Source organism: Drosophila ficusphila, unplaced genomic scaffold (genome assembly GCF_018152265.1).
Source record: "Drosophila ficusphila isolate 14025-0441.05 unplaced genomic scaffold, ASM1815226v1 contig_791, whole genome shotgun sequence".
Taxonomy (NCBI): domain Eukaryota; kingdom Metazoa; phylum Arthropoda; class Insecta; order Diptera; family Drosophilidae; genus Drosophila; species Drosophila ficusphila.
In genome coordinates, this window is record NW_025064737.1 from 29,035,419 (window position 1) to 29,059,789 (window position 24,371).

General features: G+C 49.4%; 1 protein-coding gene across 1 annotated transcript; it reads left to right on the forward strand.

The window, feature by feature from the left end:
• Positions 1-720: 720 nt before the first annotated feature.
• On the forward strand, positions 721-24,236 carry LOC108098678 (rho GTPase-activating protein 100F). Its single transcript, XM_017201784.2, is given in 15 exon segments — positions 721-2,056; positions 3,559-3,961; positions 9,995-10,594; positions 10,667-10,940; positions 11,010-11,519; positions 11,522-11,598; positions 11,600-12,121; positions 12,670-13,780; positions 13,846-13,925; positions 13,994-14,081; positions 14,084-14,302; positions 14,958-15,211; positions 17,595-17,724; positions 17,787-19,377; positions 19,379-24,236. Coding segments are annotated over 14 exon segments (5,631 nt in total). The 5' UTR covers positions 721-2,056; positions 3,559-3,907; the 3' UTR covers positions 19,500-24,236.
• Positions 24,237-24,371: the final 135 nt, after the last annotated feature.

Genomic DNA, 24,371 nt, shown 5'->3' on the forward strand with positions numbered 1-24,371 from the left:
TTGCGCATCTTATCCGCGCAGGCGTCAACGGTGCGTATACGTAACGCGGTGTTTTTGGGGGCGAGCACTCGTCGTGTGTGGTGGCGTCGCCTGTGGTTGCCTGTTCCTTGGAACACACTTTTCGCAGTGCATTTATTTTGAAAATCGCCCGGCCTGACAGTTGATGGCCTGTCAGCGGCGGAGGGCTGCCTTGGCTGGATTGGCAGGCCGAAGTGACCCACATTAGATTGGTTCGCTGGTGTCGATACGAGAGTGCTTGTGCAGCTTTTGTGAATGATGTGGCCAACACACACACACACACGCGCACACAAACACTCGCACGGGGCAGCCCCAATCTCTGCACTCGTTTTCCTATCAATGTAATGCGTTTTTAATGGCAATGCTTGCGTTATCTGTTTGTGTCATCGGCGCTGGGCTGTTAAACATATTCATAATGCGACCCGCCCCCAAACCATTCGCTTTGTTTCGTTCCGTTGATTCGAACGGCTTGATAAGCAAACATTTGCACAAGCGCCATTGTGTTGAACCGTTATCATTCATAATGATTCTCTGTCATGCCAGCCGGTCCCGCAGCATTTTTGAGTTGGGTCCGCTGGGCCGCGATCCCTCGGATGGGTACTCTGTGGGCATCTCGTTTCATTGGCCACTTTCCTTCCCCAAATGGACCTGCCTCTGTAACTGTTGTCGATGTCGGGACTAGGAGCACTTTCTGGCCAGTGTGCGTGGGATCAGCAGAAGGCATAAGTGCCAGTCCAGTGGAGACGATTTGAGTGGCATTCAGTTAGTCCTGCTAATGTCCCACGTACTTGTGGTATCCCTAACACTGTGCTGGGTCTAGAAGCTCACCAACAAAGCTTTTGTGTCGCTGAAAATAGATGCTTTTTAATCTCGGTTGGCGTTCGATTTGAGTCTAAGTGGGGGAGGCCAAAATTGAGGCACTTGGAAATTGGAATGGTTTGGGGAAACTGCTACTGATTCTCTGAAATTTTAAATAATTTAATCAAAAATAACAGAAACAGTTAGAAAAGATTTTGGGTTTAACTACTTCGGCAGTCGAAACCAGTTTGCCTTCGCAATAAATTATGCGAACCGAGTGTCCTAGGCATTTGAACAAGTTCAAGAGCGCTCTGGCGAAATCGCATCTGGCAATGCCGGCCAGGAGTTCCCAGCAGACGTCTCCTGTACTCCGCTCGTCAGTGGGAGGCGCTGGCATCCTCGCATCCTGGCATCATGGCGCGTATGAAACACAAGTCCCCAAATCCCGACTGCCAATTTTTCCGTGTTAAATAATTCAAGTACATACACACACAGAGCGGCAGGCGGACAGCACGCAAACGCACACCAGTGTCCGAGGCCCGAAGTTTTCCGAACGAGAGCTTTCGCTCCCGTTACGCAAGAAAGTTTTCCGACTGCGAAGGAGAGCGAGTTCGGGTGGAACTTTCTCTACATGTGTTTGTGTGTACATGTGTGGGTGTGTGAGTGGCTTTCCCTGAATGTGAATGTGCTTGCTCCAATTTCGAGAATGGAGATGTTACGCCGCAACTTCGGCTCGCATTTTCCCGTTTTCCGAATTTAGAGTTCGCTCGCCGGGCAAGCGGATTCAATACGCAAGTTTCAGTTAAGCGCGCCGGACGTTTGACTCGTGGTCCGTTCGAGGGAACAACGTCGTGCGTGCGTAGTAGTACACGACCATACACACACACACAACCCCATACAGAGCCGAGCTGCCGAGCTGGGAGCTCGTGGCGTGTAGTAAAACTCATTAAAAATCAACTTATTCAATACTATTTCACGCACACGGGGCGAGGGAAAACGCGCGCGTTCAACAGAGGTCCCCAAAAACCGACTCAAGCGAAATCCTCGTCATCTTCGAGGGCGGACTCTAAAAATTTCTGCACAAAAACGAACGGAGTGCGGCGGTAAAAGTTAAATGTCGCGTTAAACTGCCTCGCGCGATCAATACCGAAAGAGGCAGCAGAAAACGACAGTCAATTAAAACGGTCTTAGGGAATACATACATATTATTTTTTCAAGGCAGAAGCAACTCTACAACTAGGTAAACAAGCGCCGTATGAAATGGTGGAGCCCAGTGCACGTGTCCTTGTGTGAAGTGTGCGTGTGTGAGTCAAGCGAAATGTAATTTATCGGGGCCAGACAACGCTGCGTATACGCAACATAATTTCTTCGCCGTCTTATTCATTTTTGTATGCCTCGTTTCCCTTCTTTTCGACTGTCCCATATACAGACACAAATTTTGTTGCCAAATGCGCGCGCTCACGCCCCCTCACACACACAAGGGCAGATGTAGTCCACCACTCCGTACACACACAGAGGCGAAACGGCACATGGCGCTGGAGCAGACGCACACACTTAAGGTTCAACAGCCCGACGATTGCCTGGCAAGGATAAGGGTCTAGGAGCAGGGAGTAAGAAGGCGGGGGCGAAGGGAAGAGGGGGTACGTGGGAGCATGGGCGGCCCCCAAAGCCATTATCTTCGACAACGCTTACCCACGTATCTTGGCTCGCGTTGCGTATACGTCGCGTTGCCTGCTGCCAAACTCCCGCGGATTTTCGGGGGCTTCCTCTGCAAAAGTGGCAAAATGTAATTTTTGGCATTTACTTTCCGCTGTTGGTCTGCACGTCTGCAGCGTACACCCGCAGCCTTCCTGTCGAGCCACCCACTCAGCCCAGTTTAAGTTGCCAAAACGGCCGCGCGGGAAATGTACCAGAGCCAACGGCTTTGTCTTTATATACACTCCGGCAAAAATCCCAGTTTATTTCCCATTAAAATGTCATCCTAAACATCATAAAATTATGGGATTTCCTTGGCCACAGAAACTTCTAGTTGCATAAATGTGTATCAAGTTTTTCAGACTGACTAGGTTACTAAACTGTATGGCTATGTTAACGGTTTGAACCACACTTATTGCATTGTTTATTTTTTAGATATTTATTTACTAAGTGCATTTTTTCTTTAGTCAGCGATGGCGCTTAACAGTTTTGAAAGTGCGCTATACTTGTATCCGCCTTAAAAAGAAACACCATTTTTCTTCGCCACTCCCTCCCTTGCTCCCCCCAATTGGTAGGGTTTGCCTTTGTTTCGGCTGTTGTTCTGCCTTTACCTCCTTTTAATTTAGTATGCCTGGAATTAATGAAATTTCGCACGGCCAGACAAAATTATTTTCGCCCGGCAGAAAGGCGTGAAGTAAAATGGCCGAAGGCGGCTCCATTCGCTCCGCATCCTTATCTTCAGCTGGCTTTCTGCCCGACAGGAATTAGTGAGGGGTGGGGCAGGCCGCATTTAAAGAGCCATTTAAATCAATTGTGTAGAAATTTTGAGATTGAGAGCGCCATCGAAAGTCGCCATTGGCAGTGAAGCGTAAAGGGAAACATAAATATTTCGCTTGGTAACAAAAGGCAGCCAAAACGGAAACCACACTCACACACACACTGGCACACGAGTAGGGGTAGGGGGTCAGGGGTTAGGAGGTATCTGGCAGATATACCGATATACCGAGCCACTTATAGATACAGTTAACACAGCTCTTGTGTACTCAGAAAATGGAAAGCGGATAAGGCCATAACCGGGCAAAACAAAGCGAAGAAATGATACAATTGGAACTAAGCCTTAGGACGTGGGCTGCAGCAACAAAATACGTATCAAATCAAACCCTGAGAAGCAGTTACGAAACCACCGAATCCGAGCAAGGATAGAGATACAGCGAATTAGTATACAGGGAGCATAGCTCGAGTGGAAACCAATCGATTTTGGTGCCGCGAAAGCAGAAACTATCTCGTAAATTAGACAACTAAACATATCCCCTCCACGGTCCACAAGTATAGTGGACATCGCGTTTCAACCTCCTACCGTCGATGCAAATCAAGCAAGTTGGCTGCAACGAAATTAATGTGTGATAGCGCCACCACAGGATGTTTCCTGACCAGAAGCAGCCATCGCAAGGTGAGTGTGTTGAATGTGTGGGGATTGTTTATTATCAGCGTGTTGAGGAATGTGGCCTGGGGCCAAGCAGAGCTTGCTGGGGTTGTCCTTGCAGATCCGCGAATGCAAATTATACGGGATTTTTTTGCACTCTGCCTTCGAGAACCAGTAACTTTGTGAACCAGTAACTTTGGTATACGACGAGTTGAGCGATACACCCAACATAAGGCATGAATATAGGCTTAGTTAAGCTTTGCTGGGTCAAAATAAGTATTTCCGCAGCATCACGCTGCAGGGTGGAAAGCGTCGAAGGGGCAGGCGTCAATGAGCCCACATCAATATTAACCGACGCTCCGAAAAGCGCTCGAAATGTCGCAAGACGGCTTGAAGTACGCAGGTCCAATCGCCGCCCACTGCCACTCCACGTGGGATGATGGGATGATGGGTTGAGGGAATGAGCGGATGAGGGGGTCCTCAGCCCGAGGCAAACGAATTTGCATGTCATTTTTGTATATATTTTGTGTGTTTCACTTAATATTTATGTATATGGATCGGTATGCAAATATTGCCTTTTGCACGCTGCGGAGTTGCGACTATTAGCCGGTTGAACCCCCGCTCCCCGGGTTTTTATTTTCATTTCTGTTTCTGCCATAAACGGCGCACGCTGGTTCCCTTCCCGTTTGCTCTTTTTAAATTACTTTTCCCTTTCTCTGGTTGATAGCGAATGTTCGATTGTGTGCGTACTTTCATGCGGATGAATGAATAAATAAATGTGCGTTAAGCAAATAATAATACATATTTTATGGGTGCGCGGAGCAGAGGCCAACGAACCAAGCCGAATCCACTACTCAAAAGGTTACCGAAACTAAAAAACTCGGCAAAATAAATAAGCCAACTTTGAACTTGTGTTGATAGAGAGGAGCCAACCCACTCTTGCCCCTGCGCCATGGCCATCCAATGGGAAGCCACTTGGACACATAATCGCTTTTTGTTTATTTACACACGTATTCATTCGGGCGGCCACAGATTGCAACTCTCAACTACTTTGGCCGACGGCGGCGGGTGCTTGAAATATTGAAATAAAATTCCATTAAGCAGGCAGCCTTTCGACGGGGCGCTAAAAATATTTGCATAGATAATGGCGAGCACGAAACTGTGAGCGCACTTCTTCCATTCCGCTGGGTAATTAAAGCCTTTGGATACAGGCATCGCAAGGCAACTAAAAATGTTGTTTCCCCTTTAAATTCTAGAGCTAAGGTGTATGGCAATTTAAGGCATTTATTTTCGTAAAATAAGTTCACGGCTATCTCAGCTTTTACTCCCAAAATAAATTGTATTCTTCAAGTGTACACAGTGGGCACAATGGGCAGGAAAACCCTTCTCGGTCCTCTGCCTTCAGCGCCAGAACCCCCATTCGCGATGGTGTCCTTGTGCATCTGAGCGATGTGAGTGGCCCGAAGCCAGTGAAAGGTTTGCCGTGCACTCTTCTGGCACTCAGCTTTCCGGGCTGGATATCTTCATGCTTCATCCAGTTGACACTGTTGATTGGATGGAGGCTTAAGGCCTTTGATGCCATGATATCCTGATATCCTGATATTCTGGCACTCGGCTCAGCCGAGAGAGTGTGTGTGTGTGTGTGTATGTGTGTGTGCCTGGCTGAGCGGGCCGGATCTAATTGCATAATGCGATGCTTGGAATGCGTTTGACGCCATCTTGGTATGCCCCATTGTTGCCGGCAAGCAGATTTGAATTTAATCAATAAATCACGTATGCGCCGGGTGTGCCGTGCCCATGAAAGTGCGGGCAGCTCCACGCCACCCTCCACTCACCACCCGCTTCCATTTCCATTCGGGGGCCCCACCGCCTCCTTCCTTTTGCTATCGGAGCGGAGTCACCTCCACAATGCGGCTTGTGCCACTTAGGCTGTCGTCGTGGTTGTAGCCTTGTTGTTTGCCTTAATTTGCGGGTATCTCGACGGGCGCGCCTGCACCAGGCCAGATCCAAATCCAAATTCAAGGCAATCCAATCTGATTCGAGTCAAGCCACAGCTCTGGCGTCGCTGCCAGTGGCGGGGAACGAGAATGTGCCCGGTTCCCAGGTCCTGCCCACACATTCTGACATTGGCGCAGCTGCAAGTGACAACTATTATTAACATGGCAGCGGAATGGTGTGCATTTGGCATTTAATTGTATTTGTTGTCAGTGGATTCGGTGAGTTCTGGACGAAAGCAGGTGAACGCAATTCGGCATGGAGGCATGGGCATTTAAATTTATAATTATCCGGCCTTTGTTTGCGGCTCCATGGGAATTTTGTTTCGGTATTCGTTCGGTTATGTTCGCATTGTTCTCTGACTTCCTGAAATAGTTTGGGCCAACGAAATTGTTTTGTCTCGCTAACGTCCAACTGGAATGCAAAGGTCTGGAGCAGAACAACAGTTCCTTGATCCATTTGCTGGCCGGAACAATATTTGTTTTCGAAAACGAATCATTGAATTAATGTTCAACAAAAGTGTCAAGCTAAGAATTGTTCCCCAGAACATAAAACATTCTGGTTGAAGCATGTTATGCCCATTACAAGTTTATGGCCGAGACCCACTTTTCGGATGGTTCTGGTCCCTTTGGGCTGGCGTAGTAAATTGATCAGTTTGAGCACCATTGCACAAATAGGATGACGTGTTTTTTTGTATAGAGTTATTAATTGCTCAACGCTGGCAAAACAAAATCAATTTCATTAGTTCAAATGGCTCAAAGCAAGGGCAATTATTCTCATTTGACTTAGACCATCTGAGCAGCGTCCAAATGAATCCAACAAAGCAATGGGTGGAGGGGCCAGCATATCATGTTAAATCACACCCCCGCCAATCAATCAATGCGTCGCACAATCAATCACCGACAGAACATTGAGGGGCAGACACAGGAACTATCGAAAGGAAAGTAAGCCCCGAAAAACAAAGGCAGGGCTGTCCAGAAATCGATTTGGGGCTCAGTCATTACAATTATGGCTGGTCAATTATTAACCTGGCCACTGAGTGACGCACTCAGCAAGGCGAAGTAGGGCTTAGACTAAACTATATTGGGTACCTTAAACAGTTCGGGGTTCCTTTGCCGAGCAAACCCGTTTCAACTAGCTAGTCCAACTTGTTAGCCCAATACCTTTCACACATTTTGAGTTCAATACAGGCGAAAGTCTGGCTTACTCTATTTTGGCTGCCGTTCTGGCAGTTAATGGCGTCTGCTTTGACATAATTACAATTTTAGTCAATTTCCGTTTTCGGGTGTTTAGTTTTTATTTGGCTTAGGGCCTCTAAAATGGTTTTATTGATTTGTGTTGTCACGCAACTTCCTCTAATGACTTCCGCCCCTTCCCTCGTTTTCCCCCTATTCCCCTCTCTCTTTCGTCCTGTCGTAGGTCCTCTCCAAATTAGTTTTCCTGCCAGCAGAAACTGCCAGCCAGAGGAATCATCCATAATTAAAAAAGCCTGCCAAAGTCAGTCCCCAATATGTGATGGTCTTGAGGATTTTCAATTAGTTGTCGTCACCCGGCGGGAAGGCGAATGCGTGCAGGAGAAAGGGAGGTCGTCACCCACTCTGGACGGGCTCTGTAGGCTGGCTGCTTAGTCAGCTGCCGGAACAGCATAATGAAGCTGAAATGGGCTTAAGCAGGCAGCCCAGGCAGAGGGGGTTCAGCCAACCTTCGGCCTCCGGTGAGTCACATGTGCGCCAGACGTTGACTAAAGACGCTTAATGTAAGCCCGCCCTGCTAATTTGCATTTGCCGCAGCAGCACTCCTCCGCGCGGCAGCCAATTTCCTAGCTCCCCGCCTTATTGGATTTGCCGGTTAATAAACTATGTACTTACTAATTAAGTGCGCGACTCGCTGCAGAAAACTTATGGCCGCAAAGTGAGTGCGGAACTCCTAAGGCTATGCAGCTAAAGCCCACGAAAAAGAGAAGAAATCGAGCCAGAGCTGCAGTTGTGGGGAATGTGAAGGCTTCGTTAGCAAATAAAGCTGCAGGAGCCCTAAGCAGGTATCCAATAAAAACGGTTTAAGAAAGGTGTAATGCTTCGGTTTAAACCTTCATGTGATTTTAAGAGCTCAAGCTCAGACTCACCTTTGCTGAAGCTTAGCCCGTGCCAGCCCGAGTACTGATTAAAATTATGAATACGGACTTTTAATATGTGTATGTCACAAAGAAAGTGCCTGGGAAATGATTTTGCGGAATAGGACGGGTGCAGGACACTAATGGGCCACATGTGGGTCCATAAATACTCCTCGCTTGTTGTTGCTTTGGCACTTCATGTGTCCGTTCGGAGTCCGCCCTTTCCATTTCCCCTCCCCCATTCCTCCTGCCCAAGCGGAGCTGCACGCGATGCACACCATCCATGCTGATTGTTTCTGCCGGAGTCCACTGGCCGTTCTCGTTAGCAAACAGCAATAACAAAGGGAAGCCATCAACAATGTGCCGCCTTCTTGTTCTCCGCCCGCCTGGCAAGTCCTTTTATTGAATACAGTTGTTCGACCAAGACCACGCCCACTTTTGCAACTCACACACACTAACTAACTCAAGTGGGCGTTCTTAACTAGAAAGAAATGGACATTTTTGTGCCTTGCGGTGTGTGTGTGTGTGTGTTAATGACGCCTCGGCATTCGCCTGAATTATTTATTTGGTTATGCATTTCAGTTGGCGAACTGCAAGCAAACACCGAAACTCCATTACAGTAAACACACTTTAATAGTTTAATGCCAGTTAACCAGTAACTTTGCCAGCAATTGCCCAAAAGGCAAAAGATTGAAGAAAAGCTGTTGCCCAGAGGATCAAACTTCACTGGTTGGTCCATACACTGGGCGAAAGCTAGTACTAACGTCAGTGCGTTTTCAGCAAGAGAAAGGAAAACGTCTAAACCCAAGCTGAAAGAAAGAATTCCAAAGAAATAAGTTACAGCGGAATACTTCTCGTAAGGATCGAAGCTTGGTGATTTTTTTTAACATTCCAGTTATATTTTAAAATGGCAGAAGTTAGTTTTGCTCTGTGAATATTAGTTACCACGAAGACGCGTCAGAATAATTTTGGCAAGTGAAGACGGACTTTCACAGAATATGCACAACATATACGTATAATAATGCCTATTCGACTAGCAGCAATGGACGGAGCAGGCGCACTGTCCAAACTTTCTCCCTAACGACATCTGCTGTTGTTGCAAGTTTAGCAAAGTTACACAACAGCAACAACAATGGAGTGGGGGCGTGGCGAACTTGGGGGCAGAGAGTCGCCGACACAGGCCGAAGTTTCGCAATTCCAAAGCCTCCTTATTGCTCTTTTCCATGTTCCGGCCGGAGCGAACATGGTTTTCGAAACCACCGATCCGAGCGAAGAGCCACTTGAGGAGATGTTGCTGCCGGGCAGCAGTGCAACTTTGCTGCTGACCGCAATTTGTGTGTCCGCACACCCTTTTCCCAGATCCCGTCTCGAACCATTAGGAACTTCGCAGGCGACTCCATCTAAAACCAGTTTCCAGTGAAAACCAAAGTTGCACATTGTGGCCGTCGCCCTTTTCCGACGGGAAGGCGGAAGGGGAGTCGTGTGACATCATCGGAGAACGCCACCTGTCCTGGGCTCCTGGAGCTTTGCATGGCGCTGTGGCCGAGTAGCGTGGCACTGACAGAAACTACAGCTGGCAAAAACACTCGGACCAAGTAATTATAGCCTTCTTTCCAGGGCAACAGCCATCCAATAAGTTGAAGGCGTGGTGGCTCGCACTGCACTCAGAACAAAATGCTAACGAGGTGACAAATGTTTTTCTCTGTTCAAGAGGAAAGCTAAATTGCGTTACCATGAAGAGTTCGGATGGGATATTGTGAACTGCGCCAAAGTAGCCTAATTAATGCAAAGCTAAATCTTTTAGCGCGACTCGAGTGCTCCAGCAGCTGGAGCAGCACTTGAGTTAATTTATGCAGCAGCGTGCGGCACTCGAGATTTGCATTTAAGCCTGCGAACCTAACGAGCCCAACGAACCCAACCTTACGAAACCCTTGCTTGTTCTGCTTTTCTTGCAGGAGAATGGAAGATCAGTTCCTGATGTCACTGCCAGCCCGGGAAGAGCCCCGCCCGGCCCGCTGCCCGCCAACCAGGTGTCCTCGCTGGGCAGCCAGCAGCAGCAGCACCACGGCAACCAGCAGCACCATGCCAACCAGCAGCAGCACCACGGCAACCAGCAGCAGCACCACGGCAACCACCGCGGCCCGGGCGGCAGCCTCTCGAACGCCGCCGGGGTCAAGGACCCGGTGATGCTGCAGGGCGACTTCCGCAAGGTGAGCGGCATCAGCTCGGAGATCTTTCGCCAGATCGAGGCGGTCGAGAACGACCACGACCCCAACACGGCGGCGGCGCTCGAGGCGGTGGAGCGGCGCGGCGAGATGATCGTGCGCGTCCTCGAGCCGCGCTGCATGGGCAGCAAGCAGGCGGTGGACGCCGCCCACAAGCTGATGAACAAGGCCGACGGCCGCCACACGGTCCAGCTGGTCGAGATCGTCAAGCGTCCCGGCCAGACCCTCGGCCTCTACATCCGCGAGGGCAACGGGGCGGACCGCACCGACGGCGTCTTCATCTCCCGCATCGCGCTCGAGTCGGCGGTCTACAACAGCGGCTGCCTGCGGGTGAGTCTTCGCCTCCTTTGCGACTTCGCTGCTCTGGGAGCCCCCATTAATTCTCTTAAATGCTGTTCTTAGGTGGGCGATGAAATCCTGGCGGTGAACCTGGTGGACGTGACCCACATGTCCCTGGACGACGTCGTCATCATCATGTCAATTCCGCGCCGCCTGGTCCTGGCGATCCGCCAGCGGCGCGGCAACCGGGGCACCGGCTCCCCCGGACCGCCGACCCTCTCGCGGCCGGAGCAGAAGCCGCCGCCGGTGGTCGTGATCAAGCGGGACCTGAGGGACGAGGACCTGGACGAGACGGACCGGATGCCGAGGCCGCGCTCATCACGAGAAAGACGTACAGGTAGTTTGAAATGGGCGCCGTGTTCGCAGGGCTAATCGACCCCTCTCTCTTTCCCCCTCTTCCTTCCAGGAGACGGCCGCGAGATGACCGAGTCGCGCTCCCGCCTCGGCCTGGGCCTCAACAACTACAGCCCGCAGTCGGAGCAGCTGGACATGTACTACAACGCCCGCGGCGGCGGCGGAGGGGGCGGGGCCATGGGCGAGCCCCCCAACTGGGGCTACAAGCCCCCGCCGCCGCCCTCCTCGGTGATCACGGAGCAGCCGACGAAGGGGCACGCCTTCGCGCCCTCCCACGCCTACTACCAGAATGCGGGCACCCTGGAGAGCCTGGCGGAGAAGGTGCACGCCTTCTACCCCGGCCAGCCTGGCGCCCCGCCCCCCGTGGGTCCCTCGCGCCGCATGTCCACCGGCACCGGGAACGTGGGCCTCGCCCAGCAGCACGCCCGCTTCCCGCGCTCCGGCTCCGACCAGCACTTGCCGCGCGTCGAGTACGCCGACTACTCCAACTCCCTCGGCAGGCACTCGCTCCTGCGCTCGAGCCTGAAGCCGAGCACCGCCGGCGGAGCTCCCATGCCGGTGGGTGTGGGGGCACCCTCGGGCGCTACGGGCGCTACGACCAGCAGCGGGCGGGCGTGTCCAAGTACGGGCCGCCGGGCGGCGGGGGCGCAGTCGCTGACCCGACGCTCCCGGCCAAACCTGGACTACTCCAGCGACACCGAGGCCACCATCGGACCGCGGCCGAGCTACTACTACTACAACAGACCCGCCATCGGCAGCATGCCGCGGGGGGCGGGCGGAGCCGGCGGCGGAGTGGGCGCGGCGGCGGCGGCTGCTCTGCTGGCCGGGGCCGCGGACCTCAACAAGTTCAACTCGCTGCCCAGGGAGCGGCCCGGGGTGCGGCTGCAGGGCATCCGCTCCAGGATGGGCGACCGCCTGGTGGACGAGAACGACGGCAACACCTCGGCGCCCGAGTTCGACGCGCGGCGGGGCAGGGATCTGCGGCAGCGGATCACCGCCAGCCCGTCCATTTTCACGGCGGACGAGTACCGCGCCTGGCTGCGCAGGGCGCCCAGCAGCTCTGCGATCGCGGAGCAGATGCGGATGACGCGGGACATGTTTGCGCAGCCGCGGGCCCAGCGCTTCTCCTGCAGTGCGGAGAACATCCACGACGCGCTGCGAAACGTAAGTACACACAGTGTATGAATTCAAACGAATTCCTAGTGCTGAAATATAGAGTTCGGTTTTTGTTGCGTGCCGCAAGTACAATGCCAGTGGCAATAGTCGCCGCAATAAGTACAGTACAAATTGGGCTGCTGAGAAGTGAGTTCACCAATAGTTCTTTTCGTACTTATTTTATTGAGTCAAACTTAGGATTTATATACATGTTTTTGGGTTAAAGGATATTTACTAAGGTCTAGTCAAGATTACAATTATTTGTTACATTGCTTAGCCTGCCAAAACAATACCAGTTGGACACAGACATCTGAGAGAAATATTCCTACAGATGGGAGTGCAGATAGTGTGAGGTCGTGACTAATTGTGGGTTTTCTTTGTATGATAGGTCAGTGTTTGCTTAGGAAGGCCGATTTTAATAAAAGATCCTTTTCTTATCCATAAATACCGATCCAGCTGCAAGCTAATTTCTCCTTGACGAAAATCGTACTCAGTTTATGGCAGCACAATTCACAGCGAAGCATTCACACCTCTCCTCCGCTTTGTTCCTTTCGCAGACGGAGAGCATCTACTCCAGCAGGACCCACATCCTCGGCACCGGCACCCTGGACCGCAACATGGGCCTCACCAGGCCCATCTCGGCGCTGCCCGTGCGCTCCATGTCCTCGCAGCACATCGGGGGAGCGGGCTCCATCCGGTCGCCGAGCATCCGCCGCATGCGGCAGCTGCTGGAGCTGTCCGCCGGCCCCGCCAGTCCCAGCGGCAGCATCCTGAGCACAGGGGGCCACCAGAGCCCGGCGCCGACGCCCAGTGCGACGCTGCCACGGCCCCACCGCCAGATCGACATCAACCCGGCGGAGTTCGCCAAGTACAAGCTGGACAAGCCCATCGTGGACATCGGGGGCATCTCGGGCATGCTCTGGATCCACCTGCTCGCCGGCCGCGGCCTGCGCACCGCTCCTGAGGGGGCTGGGGGAGCGGGGCCGCCGGGCCAGACCAGGGACCTCTACTGCGTGATCGAGTGCGACCGCGTGCACAAGGCGCGGACGGTGGTGCGGTCCGGGGACCTCCAGTTCGACTGGGACGAGTCCTTCGAGCTGGACCTGGTGGGCAACAAGCAGCTGGACGTGCTGGTCTACTCCTGGGACCCGCAGCACCGGCACAAGCTCTGCTACCGCGGCGCCATCTCGCTCTCGTCGATCCTGCGCCAGTCGCCGCTCCACCAGCTGGCGCTCAAGGTGGAGCCCAGGGGCACGATATACATCCGCATGCGGCACACGGACCCCCTGGCGCTCTACAAGCGGCGGGGGCTGCCCAGCCTGCGGGCCGGCTACCCCACGCTCTTCGGCGCCGACCTTGAGACGGTGGTCAACAGGGAGTCGAAGAACGCGCCCGGCTGCGCGCCGGTGCCCATCGTTCTGAGGCGCTGCGTGGAGGAGGTGGAGCGCCGCGGCCTGGACATAATCGGGCTGTACCGCCTCTGCGGCTCCGCCACCAAGAAGCGGCTGCTGCGCGAGGCCTTCGAGCGCAACAGCCGCGCCGTGGAATTGAGCCCGGAACATGTTCCTGACATCAACGTCATCACCGGCGTGCTCAAGGACTACCTCAGGGAGCTGCCGGAGCCGCTGTTCACGCGCTGCCTCTTCCAGATGACGGTGGACGCCCTGGGTGAGTATTCCCCCGCAGCGAAGGCTGGGACGAGCTCACTGACTCCTCTCCCTTTCTGTTTACAGCTGTCTGCCTGCCAGACGACCCGGAGGGCAACGCTAAGCTGATGCTCAGCATTCTCGACTGCCTGCCGCGGGCGAACAGAGTAAGATCCGCACTCCGCCTGTCGCTCAGGTGACATTTGTACATGTAACTAATGCAATCGATCTGCAGGCCACGCTGGTGTTTCTGCTGGACCACCTCTCGCTGGTCGTCTCCAACTCGGAGCGGAACAAGATGTCCGCCCAGGCGCTGGCCACGGTGATGGGCCCCCGCTGATGCTGCATTCGGCGAGTGCGCAGCCGGGCGCTGACATCGATCACGCCCAGCCGATCGCGGTGCTCAAGTACCTGCTGCAGATCTGGCCGCAGCCGCAGGCGCAGCATCAGCAGCTGGCGCAGCACATGGGCGGCGCTGCGGGGGCGATGATGGGCGGCCTGGCCTCCGCCGGGAGCATGAGCAACATGGCCGGCGTTGCTTCAGGTAACGTACTCCCTGCTTCCGCCCTCCCACCCAGACCACCCCAGATCGACCGATACTCCGATACCCCATACTCCGATACCCCGATACCGCGATACCTCGCGGGAACCTGATCCTCCGACACCCAGAGACACACACTCAACGAGTTTGGACACACAATTGCAAGAGTTTGATCCTTTGTTCGTTTCTGCTTTGGATGCGCGCTGCCCCAGCAGCAGGTCCGCGTCAAGGGCGCTGCCACCCACCGCCCTCTTTCTCAACCCTAAGTGCGGCACGAAACCGTTCTCACTGTTAGCTGTTATGCCACCCACACTCAGACACACACACGGAACACACAGCTCCCGATCACCTCCGATCCCCCGCAGCGGTTGCCATCTTCGGACAGGTTTTGGGTTTGAGTACTTACCCACTTCTAACTTCTAACTTGGTAAGCATTTCCAATGGAAATCCTGGTTGGGGAACCGCGCAACATAGAGAAAGGCTCCCTGGGCGAAGGTGGCAACCGCAGGACACTCTCACCTAGTCACCAATTCACTCAGCCATGACAACACCCGAACCAAACCGAAACGAACCGAACCAAAACCAAACTGAACTGAACCGAACCGAACCGAACCGCGTCCACATTAATATTGATTAATACAGAGTCCTATGTAGACAGGTCGGCGCGGCGAGTCAACAGGGCAGCGTGGAAGCAAAGTCAGTGCGTTGCCAGCGGACAGACAGCAACTTCTACTGCAGCAGCAGGCGCAGCTCATGGCGGCGGGCAATCTTCTGCGCTCGTCCACTTCGGTAACCAACATACTCTCCCAAGGCCATCCTCAGCTCTCAGCCACAGCCAACAGTCATCTGTATCAATCAGTAGTGGGTCAGTTAGCTCAATCGCATCGAGCCTTGCAACAAGCGGTGCAACAGGTAAACAAACAGTGAACACTCCACCACACAGCCAACACAGCAGTACAGTAAAACAGCAGAGCAGCAGGACAGAGGCGACGCCGCGATGGGGAAACTGTACTTGCAACAAGACACAGAAAATACCCAACCGGAAACAAACAATCCTGCCACTTTCTCATCCACATAAACACACATTGCACTTCCACTTCCACTAACAAACGTTTTTGGTTCGGCGGGTCAGGAGATTCGGGCCTTTAAAGGGTTAATCAGTACTCTGGCATTCTAGATTATTATATGATTTGATTTAATGCCTTCCTGGTATATTTTTTTTTAAATTTCCTGAGCAGTGAAAATACTTTTTAAAATTGAAATTTGCATAATGAGAATATTTAAGTTTTTTTATTTGATTATTTTAAGTACATGAAACGAGACTCTCCTATTTCTAGCACAAACAAAGCCCTGCAAGCATTTTCTATTGCGAAAGCCACTTTTAAGTGACTTAACCCCGGAAAATTCAATAATAAGAACTCTAAAAGATAATCAACAAATAACAAATAAATTACTTATGATGCAGTTTGTTAGAGAAATATGGAAATGGAAACTTTTATAGGTATACCACTTTAAAATCGGATAAGAATTTGGAATGTGACGGAATGTGATTCGTGAAATTTTTTTTTTTTCAATTTCGAAAGGAGAAAAATTGAAAAAAAAAATCGGCCAAAAAATTAATACCTAACTGATGATGCAGTTTGTTAGAGCGATTTTTATAAAATTTTATTTAAATGTAATACTTGTTAACAAACATAATCAAATCAAGTATATATGATCAAAAACCACTGCGTGATAAATTGTTTCGGGTTATTTTTTCGATCTCTCCTAAGGAAGCTATCTTATAGCTATACTATAGTGACTTTAAAGACAGTTTTTTTGTATATTTGATATTATAAACTGGGTCCTCTAGTCATCATCAAAGGGACTTTTACGTGATAGGCGATCGAGATCTCGTTTAAGTGCTTGCAGGGTTAACTAACACATACAACACTTCACAAACATTCGAAGACATTATCTTGACCTTCTAACTTTTCCTGTTGACCGTTCTGCAAAAACTAATAATTGCAAACATGCATACCTACTGATATCTAAAAAACTATCTGTTGTCTATTTAATTTGAGCTTTTTACAAGAATATCAACGCCAAAAAATATTGTAACGTAAATCATGATTTGCTGTGATTTGTAACCGATAGACGTTGTAATTGTGTCTTACATGTGCATATATCTATCTGTATCCTCTAACATATCAGTAAAGAAAAGATATAGGCGATGCTAATGATGATGATTTGAGCGATGTGGTAAATGTTGAACGGCGTGTTAAGCATGATTGGCCCACTACTGGTAACAAATAAACATAACGACTACTTATAGTACATGTACTCCACTCCAATCCAATATGTAATCCATACAGCTCTGTATGCCACCACATGCCAAATGAACAAACACATCATGTAAATGCTTATTCAACTTGTGCGCCTCTGCCATTGTAAAAACTTCATCAATCATTATTGTTTGAGTTCCACAGTGAATTAGAAACCCCCCTCCCAGGAATAGAATTCCGTCCCTTGTTGGGTAGATTTTTAAAGATTACCAACCAGAATCCCCGACACTTTGACGTATTGATTTATCTGAATCCCAAAGCCACAGCTGAAGTAGTGTAATTCATTTTGAAGACGGGCTTGCAGCTTCCCAAGTTGTTCCGTTGACCACCTTTCCAACTGCATAGGTTTCGTCAGATTTATTTTTTGGGAAAACGCATTGATTTTTCCTTTTTGAAATCACCTTCAACCTTTGTCACGCCTTAAACCTGCACACCGCTCATACACAAAGTTCGTCCTTACCTCAAAGCGGTCTAAAGACCATAAGATATTTTTCCTTAAAGGCATATAGTTGTGATGTCACATATTCTTGGTAGTTCGTATTTGCTTTTGTTTTTGTACCTTTTTGCATGTCATACACCTCACGCTTTGGCTCTAGCACCCCTGCCCTAAAACAGTATTCCCCATCCCGAACCCAAGTTCCAATAAAATATAAAACATCGAATTGGTTAACGAATTGGCCGTCACCCGTACAAGAATCGCACTGCGCACGAATTGTCTGTTAATCTTGGCTTGTCCGTTGTTGTGTCGCACCATTATGGAAACACCCACATGGAAACACCCCACTAACACTGCAACACCTCACCCAAGAAATTCTAAAGTTCTAATTCTCCTCCACACCCGAACAAAGAACAAGCACGCATTGCGCCCCTAACTCCCTGAAAAGCCACCTGAAGCCCCTTGCCGATTGACAGCTGACATCTGACCAACTGGCGGGCATCCCTGCTCCCCTCTGCTTCCCAATCTCTTGCAGCCCTATCCATTGGGGGCCTCAGCGGGCTCAGCAACTCCCGACCCATCGCCACTGCCACTTCCCGGCACACCCTCCCCCGGCAGTAGTTCGGCGTCGACGGGCTCGGGCTCCGGATCCGGGTCGGGTAAAAGTGAGTAGCCAGCAGTGCCAGTGCAATCCGATTACGGGGCTAATGCGCTTGTAATCCCGCAGGCACGGACACCATCAAGCGCGGCGCCTCGCCCGTCTCCGTGAAGCAAGTGAAGATAGTCGACCAGCCCTCCAGCCCCTACTCCATCGTGATGAAGAAGCCGCCGCTGCAGAAGGACGCGCCCGTCGAGATCACCACCCCCACCACCCAGGCGGAGGCGGCCCTCTCCCTGGGGAGCAGCATCGGCATCAGCATTAGAGACAAGGACAGCAACGGCGCAGCCGCCCGCCGGGGAAACGTGGACTTCTACGAGCCGCACAGGGCGCAGGCCAAGAGCGCGCTGGCCGAGGAGCCCAGCTACAGCTCCAAGCTCGCCGGCTTGGAGGCCAAGAAGAGCGGCTTCGCGAGCGGTGGCTACGCTCCCAGCAAGCCAAGTGCGAGTGCGAGTGCGAGTGCAAGTGGCAGTGGTCTCTTCGCCGGCGAGGACTACAAGGCCATGCGAAACAAGTCGAGCGCTACGTCCAGCTCCAGCTCGTCGCAGGCCACCGTGCTGAGCGCCGGCTCCACGGCCACCTCGGCCCCGACCACCTCCTCGGACGACTCGGACGACCTGGTCTCCTACAAGTCCTCGGCCTCCACCAACGCGCTTCTGGCCCAGTCGCAGGCCATGACCACCAGCCAGCTGATGTCCAAGTATCTGAAGCGGGAGCCGCGCGTGCAGTTCACGCCGATCAAATCGCCGGACTCGCCCTCGCCCCCGGGAGGCGGCGACGGTCTGCCCAAGGGCACCTACCAACTGGTCACGCCCAGCCCGGGGTCGTCGAGCAAGCCGGGCGCCACCACTGGGGCCATCAGCAAGTACACCACCAGCTCAGCGGACTCGCTCTCCAACGCGAGCAGCCAGAAGTTGTCCTCGCCCTCGCGGCTGCCCAGCAGCAAGGAGACCAGCAGACCTGCGACGGCCAGCAGCTCCACCGCCTCCTCCTCGCTGGTGTCCACTGGGCGGCGGCTGTTCGACAGCCTGGCCTCCTCGTCGTCCTCGGAAACGGAGACCAAGACTTACGTAGGCGGCACCGTCGCGGCCAGCGCGGCCAGCAGCACTTCCACCTACGCCAACGACGCCAGGAGCTCCGGCAGCAGCAGTAAGTCGGCGCCGGGGGGCGGGGGGTCTGGACTGGGCTCCGAGCACCGAAGCTATGGCAGCACGCTCTTCGGCAGCAGCGGCCTGGGCAGCAGCCACAGCAACGGCCACGGCCATGGCTCCAGTCCCTTCTCCACCAGCACCACCGCCAGCAGCACCACCAATGGCAACGGGCACGGCAACCACAACGCCATGCACCTGTACGGCACCCTGCCGAAGAACGGGCCCTCGACGGGGGCTGCCCTGTTCGGCGGGTCGGGCAGCAGCTCATACCACTCCTCGGGGAGCGGGGGCAGCGGGGCGGGCACCGCCAGCAGCAGCGGGGTGAGCTCCATGACGGGCTCCACCAACAGCTACGACTTCTACACGAGCAGCAGCTCCGGCGGCAGCGGCGCGCGGCCCTTCGCCAACGGGGGCAACAACTACCACACGCTGGGCACCTACAGGGCCCAGTACGCGGCCACCAACCCCTTCCTGGACGCCTTCGACGAGAAGCCGGGCAGCAACGGGGGGTGCCGGCGGGGAGGACAAGCTGGGCGGGGACAAGGGCCACCACAGGGCCTCCGTGATGGCGGCCTTCCAGTCCTCGGGGGACTCCAAGAACGGGAGTGACGAGTACGACGACATCAAGTGAGGCTCGAAATGGGCTGTTGATCGTGTCGGTCGCGGACTAATTGCTGGCTTTGGGGGATTTTGAACGCTTGCCTCCCTGTCCTGATTAGATTAGATGTTTCTATGCTAACGAAAGAGTGCGAAGTTGCAGGCCATACAATGCTGAAAGTTTTATTTTGGATGATTTGAGGCTTAGAACCCTACAAGACTCTAGAGATAGATAACAACCAATGCGAGTTAAGGCGACGTAGGGGTGCAATCTCCACCCCACGGAAGCCACAACCCACGAAAACAAACAGAATAGGAAATTATATAATCGTCAAGCTGTACGTGTACGTATATGTGTGTTTATAAAAGACCCTCCTTATAAAACGCTTGACAGTGGGCAGCCATGCAGATAACATTAATCCGAATTCAATAACATTTACGAACAGTATTTTTGAGTGAAGTAACACATAAAGTGGGGACGTCAGCGTATACATTTAAACAATACAAGGGGAAAGTCTTTAACAAAAGGTTGATTGCGCATTTAATATTTACAAACCACAAACCAGTTATATAAAAGCATACACTCCTCTAATCAACATTAAATTACGTAAATTACATATTTTTCAATATTCCCATTCCGCAGAAATGTCTGTATATACGAAAAGCTGTCGTTCTGCCACTTTCTAGCTAGAACTAACTCTAACCGCATCGTTTGCTATGTGTGTGTTACACTGTGACCAACTTTCTAATCTATAGAACCAATATACACGACTACGACATCCTATCTAAGTTTAATATTGGACTACTTTTTGAGCAATACGAGTATATTTGCCTAAAGTGTTTCTATACGCCTCTTACATTTACACGCGCATATATACGATCAGAGTCGGCCGAATCGGCCCGGTCAAAAGGGATTGTTCCCGAGCGAATGATCATTCGTGTCCACGTATGCAGACACCACACGGATACTTACATGCAAATTACAAATATATTAACCTATCGACGAATATATGTGCTTAGTTTTGTATGAAACGAAGTCTGATATACACACTAATATACAACAGTACAGTGTAATGTTTACAAATATTTAAACATAATTATACAAGCAATTAAAAGATCGAGGAAAAACTAATGCTAAACATGTATACTTAAAATAACAAATTAAACAAGTTTGGCGATCAAGGAGTATTTTACAGCAGATTTTTTCAAAGCTTTTTATAATGTATGACCAACTGTGCTTAACCCCAATCTTATATCGAACCAGATTTGTATGAGCTCATAGAAAATTCAGAATCATAAAATCGTCGATGTAAATACCCAGAAAGTAATTAACCAAACTGCTAGTCGAAAAATGATCAGTTAAAGCTAGATTTTAGTCAAAGGCGTCGGTGTTAGATACAGAATGCTTAGAAGCAGCATATAAATAACCGCTAAACGAGCCGAAAATAACAAACATAACGATTCAAAAACTGATACAATTTTTGTTAGCTACCTAAAAGCATAATCACTCGTCTTCATGCAAGTAAAACTTCCTCCAGACACTCAACAAAATCAATTGAGCTAAAGAAATCCAATTAATTGTATTACAGTTTATAAAAACATTTTATAACTAGTCGACATTTTATAACAAAAGCAGATCTGCAACCACGATTGTGCTTTATTTGAATTAACCAATTATTACCGAAGTATTTTTTTAGTCCGAAAAAGAGAGTTCAGATTTTAAATAGCAAATTGTTCGGTTACTTGTTGTCAGAAATTATTTAAACAGAGCAAAAGCATTTATGGTGTTAAACATGATTCTCAAACCAAAGAGTTATAAACCACAACATATGCAACCGCAGGAAAATCGATTTTTATATAGTGAATTGTTAATTATTGCGTATGTCAAGTAGAGTTTTTAAAATCGGAAGTGAATGAAAGAGTTCGTTTGTGGCGGTCGCAACTTGCGAGTCGCTTTAGCTGCCCAGCCTGTTTACTGATTTTAAGATTTTAACGTTAACGTCTTACATACCAAAGAATCGTCAATGTTTCTAAATCTGTCGCCTTCGTTTTAAACAAGAGTAATACTCTGAAGTGCCCCAATATCTCCCCAACCAGGTTCTCCTAATTTCTTTACCCCAAAAGCTTTAATCGTTGAACGACCCGGAGGTTTAAATATCAAATAGTAGCCGAGGAGTAGGAGGAGAATATAATTATTAGAAAACCCGTGGGTTTATTTGCGAATCGTTGTGGCTTCTTAGTCGTAGTTGGCCTAGCCCTAAGGTGTGGAAGGCGGTGGTGAATCGGATGTCGTCAGTTGTTGGTGGCCGGAGAACGGTGGTTGGTGGATGGTGGATGGTGGATGGAACAACTGGAAGCTGCGGCTGCGGGGGCGCAAGCTATAGCTTTTACCGCTTTTAGCTGCTTTTCTGGCCCGTTCCCGTTCGGTATGTACTTGTTCTTGTACTTAGATCTCGTAAGCATAAACTATGGAATATATATCACTGTGTCATATCGTACATTTAACGCAAGTAAAGCAACCAAACCGGAAGATGGTAAACTGTTAACGCGAAGTATTCACTTATTAAAGTATGTATACAAACCTAAATTACCGGCGGCCGAGCAGCAACTACATAATATACAAGTTAAATACAAAACTTAAACTTAACACGATTGGCAGGCAACCAAGTACTACAAATTGTATATGCATTTAAATTAGAATAACTACGACTAACTAAACATTAAATAACTGATACGAGAATTATTCCAATTGTTAGCTGGCGAATGACAACGGCAAATGAATTGATAATTATGCTAACATATTAGGCATTAAAGTTAGTTAACAGTAAATGAAACAGAAACGAACTAATTTACCGAAATGTATTGCACAATATCGAACACATATAAATATTAGCGAAAGTATCTAAGGCTACAACAAGTAATTCGCATACGAATAAAATCGGATACGTAGGCAAAAGTTACACAATACGGATTTCGTTTAAGTTATCTTCAAAACTCGATCTCGAAGGCGGATCTGCAACTGACCGATTTAGTGGCGGGACTCCCAAATAGTTTGGTACTTAAGCAACGGTTTTGATAACTTGGATGGAACATAGTCTAGAAATATATATCGAATGTGTGAACTTATGTATTAAATGTGCCTAGAATTTTGTTTACCTTAGAACCACAAAGATTCTTTCCGCCCTTGCACCTTTAATTTCCGCCCAACTTTGAGAGCCTTTTGACTAACTACGGGGATTTGTTTTGGGTTTTTTGATCAATGCGCAAAGAATGCAAACGAGGTAAAGATTTCTTCTGTCGAACTTAACAGGTAAATGGAGACCAAATGCTCAGGGCTTTAGCGAGTTATACTAGGCGTAATATACAAAACCAAAACAAGGGGAGACCCACCTAAGAACTAAGTGCAACACATCACGAGCATACTCCATCAAACGTTAGGCATCTAATTTGAAACTTTAGCTCTTGTCAGTAGCAGCAGAAGCGGCAGGTGCAACACCAACATCAAGAACAACAACAGCAGCCACAACAGGAACAATCCAGAAAACAAATTTACAAAATCCAAGCAATCAATTTGTTGAAAAGACTGAAAACCTTACAAAATAATGAAAACGAAACAAAACTTGAATAACAACAAAACACTCCTATTGCAAACGCAGCAAGTGCTTAAAGAAATTGACATAAAACCAGAAACATGCGTCAACGAGTATTTTGGAGATCCCCAGTCATAGGAAGTCTCATAGTTTTCCTTCTGTTTGCGATCAGTTAAAAGGTTTTAGTTGATACATTTTCTAGCGCGTCATTGAACGAAACAACATAACAAATCTTAAAGTAATAGTGAATTATTAGCGAAAATGATAAACATATTACCACCAGCATTTTGCTACCTACTTAATATGCAAGTTAAATAATAAAGTGCAATACGAAATAGTCTAACAAATAGTTCAAAACTTATCGAAGAGAAGCAGAGTTTTTAAGTAGAGGTGTAAACAATACCTAATGTATCTATCGCACGGGGTGTTGTGCAAAGTTAATTCCGACTGTATTCAATTTTAAAATCATTTTTTAAAAGACCCACCATACTAGAAGGCGAAAAGATAGCAATTCAACTTAAAGTAAACGAACATCCTTTTTTTTGGTAAGCCTTGTTCTTCATTTGGTCCTCTCCATACTAATGGCATTTGAACGAAACTCAAGCAATTAGTATAAAATAATCACTCATATGTATATATCTCAATATCTTATTGCGGTTCCACATACCTATAACGCAGCAAACAAGCTAATCCACGACGGAGCAAAGAACAGATCCCGGAAACTAACACGAAATTGCGGGGCGTCATAGGAGAAGATTCCTTTGAGAGGATAATACTCTGATTTACCACTGCCACAAAAAAAAAAAAAAAAAAAACAAGCAAGAAAATTGTAACGTTTATATAGACATTAAACAGCCAGTACATTCGTCATACAGATACGCTTATAGCGTATATATTGAGAAGTGACTAATTTGATATACGGACACGCCGGAAATTTTCTGCAATTATAAAAAATGCATAATGTATTGGCGGACGTGGATGCAGCGTCTGTGCGTATGTGATTGCCTAGTGAGCAAGTAAACATAAAATTATAATTTATTCCGAACAAAAACAATAACAATTATCGCATAATTATGGAAACCAAAAACATACAAACTAAAATAGAAAGCGTTCTTTGCGTAAGAATAAAGCGATGTTACATTATTTAATGAAAATATACATATATACATATAAATACAAAACCTTTTTTTTTTTTTTTTCATTGCTTTATGGAAGTCTTTTTGTGGTCTAATAATTTGGGAAAGGTGTAAAACAGAGCCAGCCAGTCATAGCGCCCCCGCCGGCTTAAGGAGGGGGTAGGCATTTCTGTTCGCCTG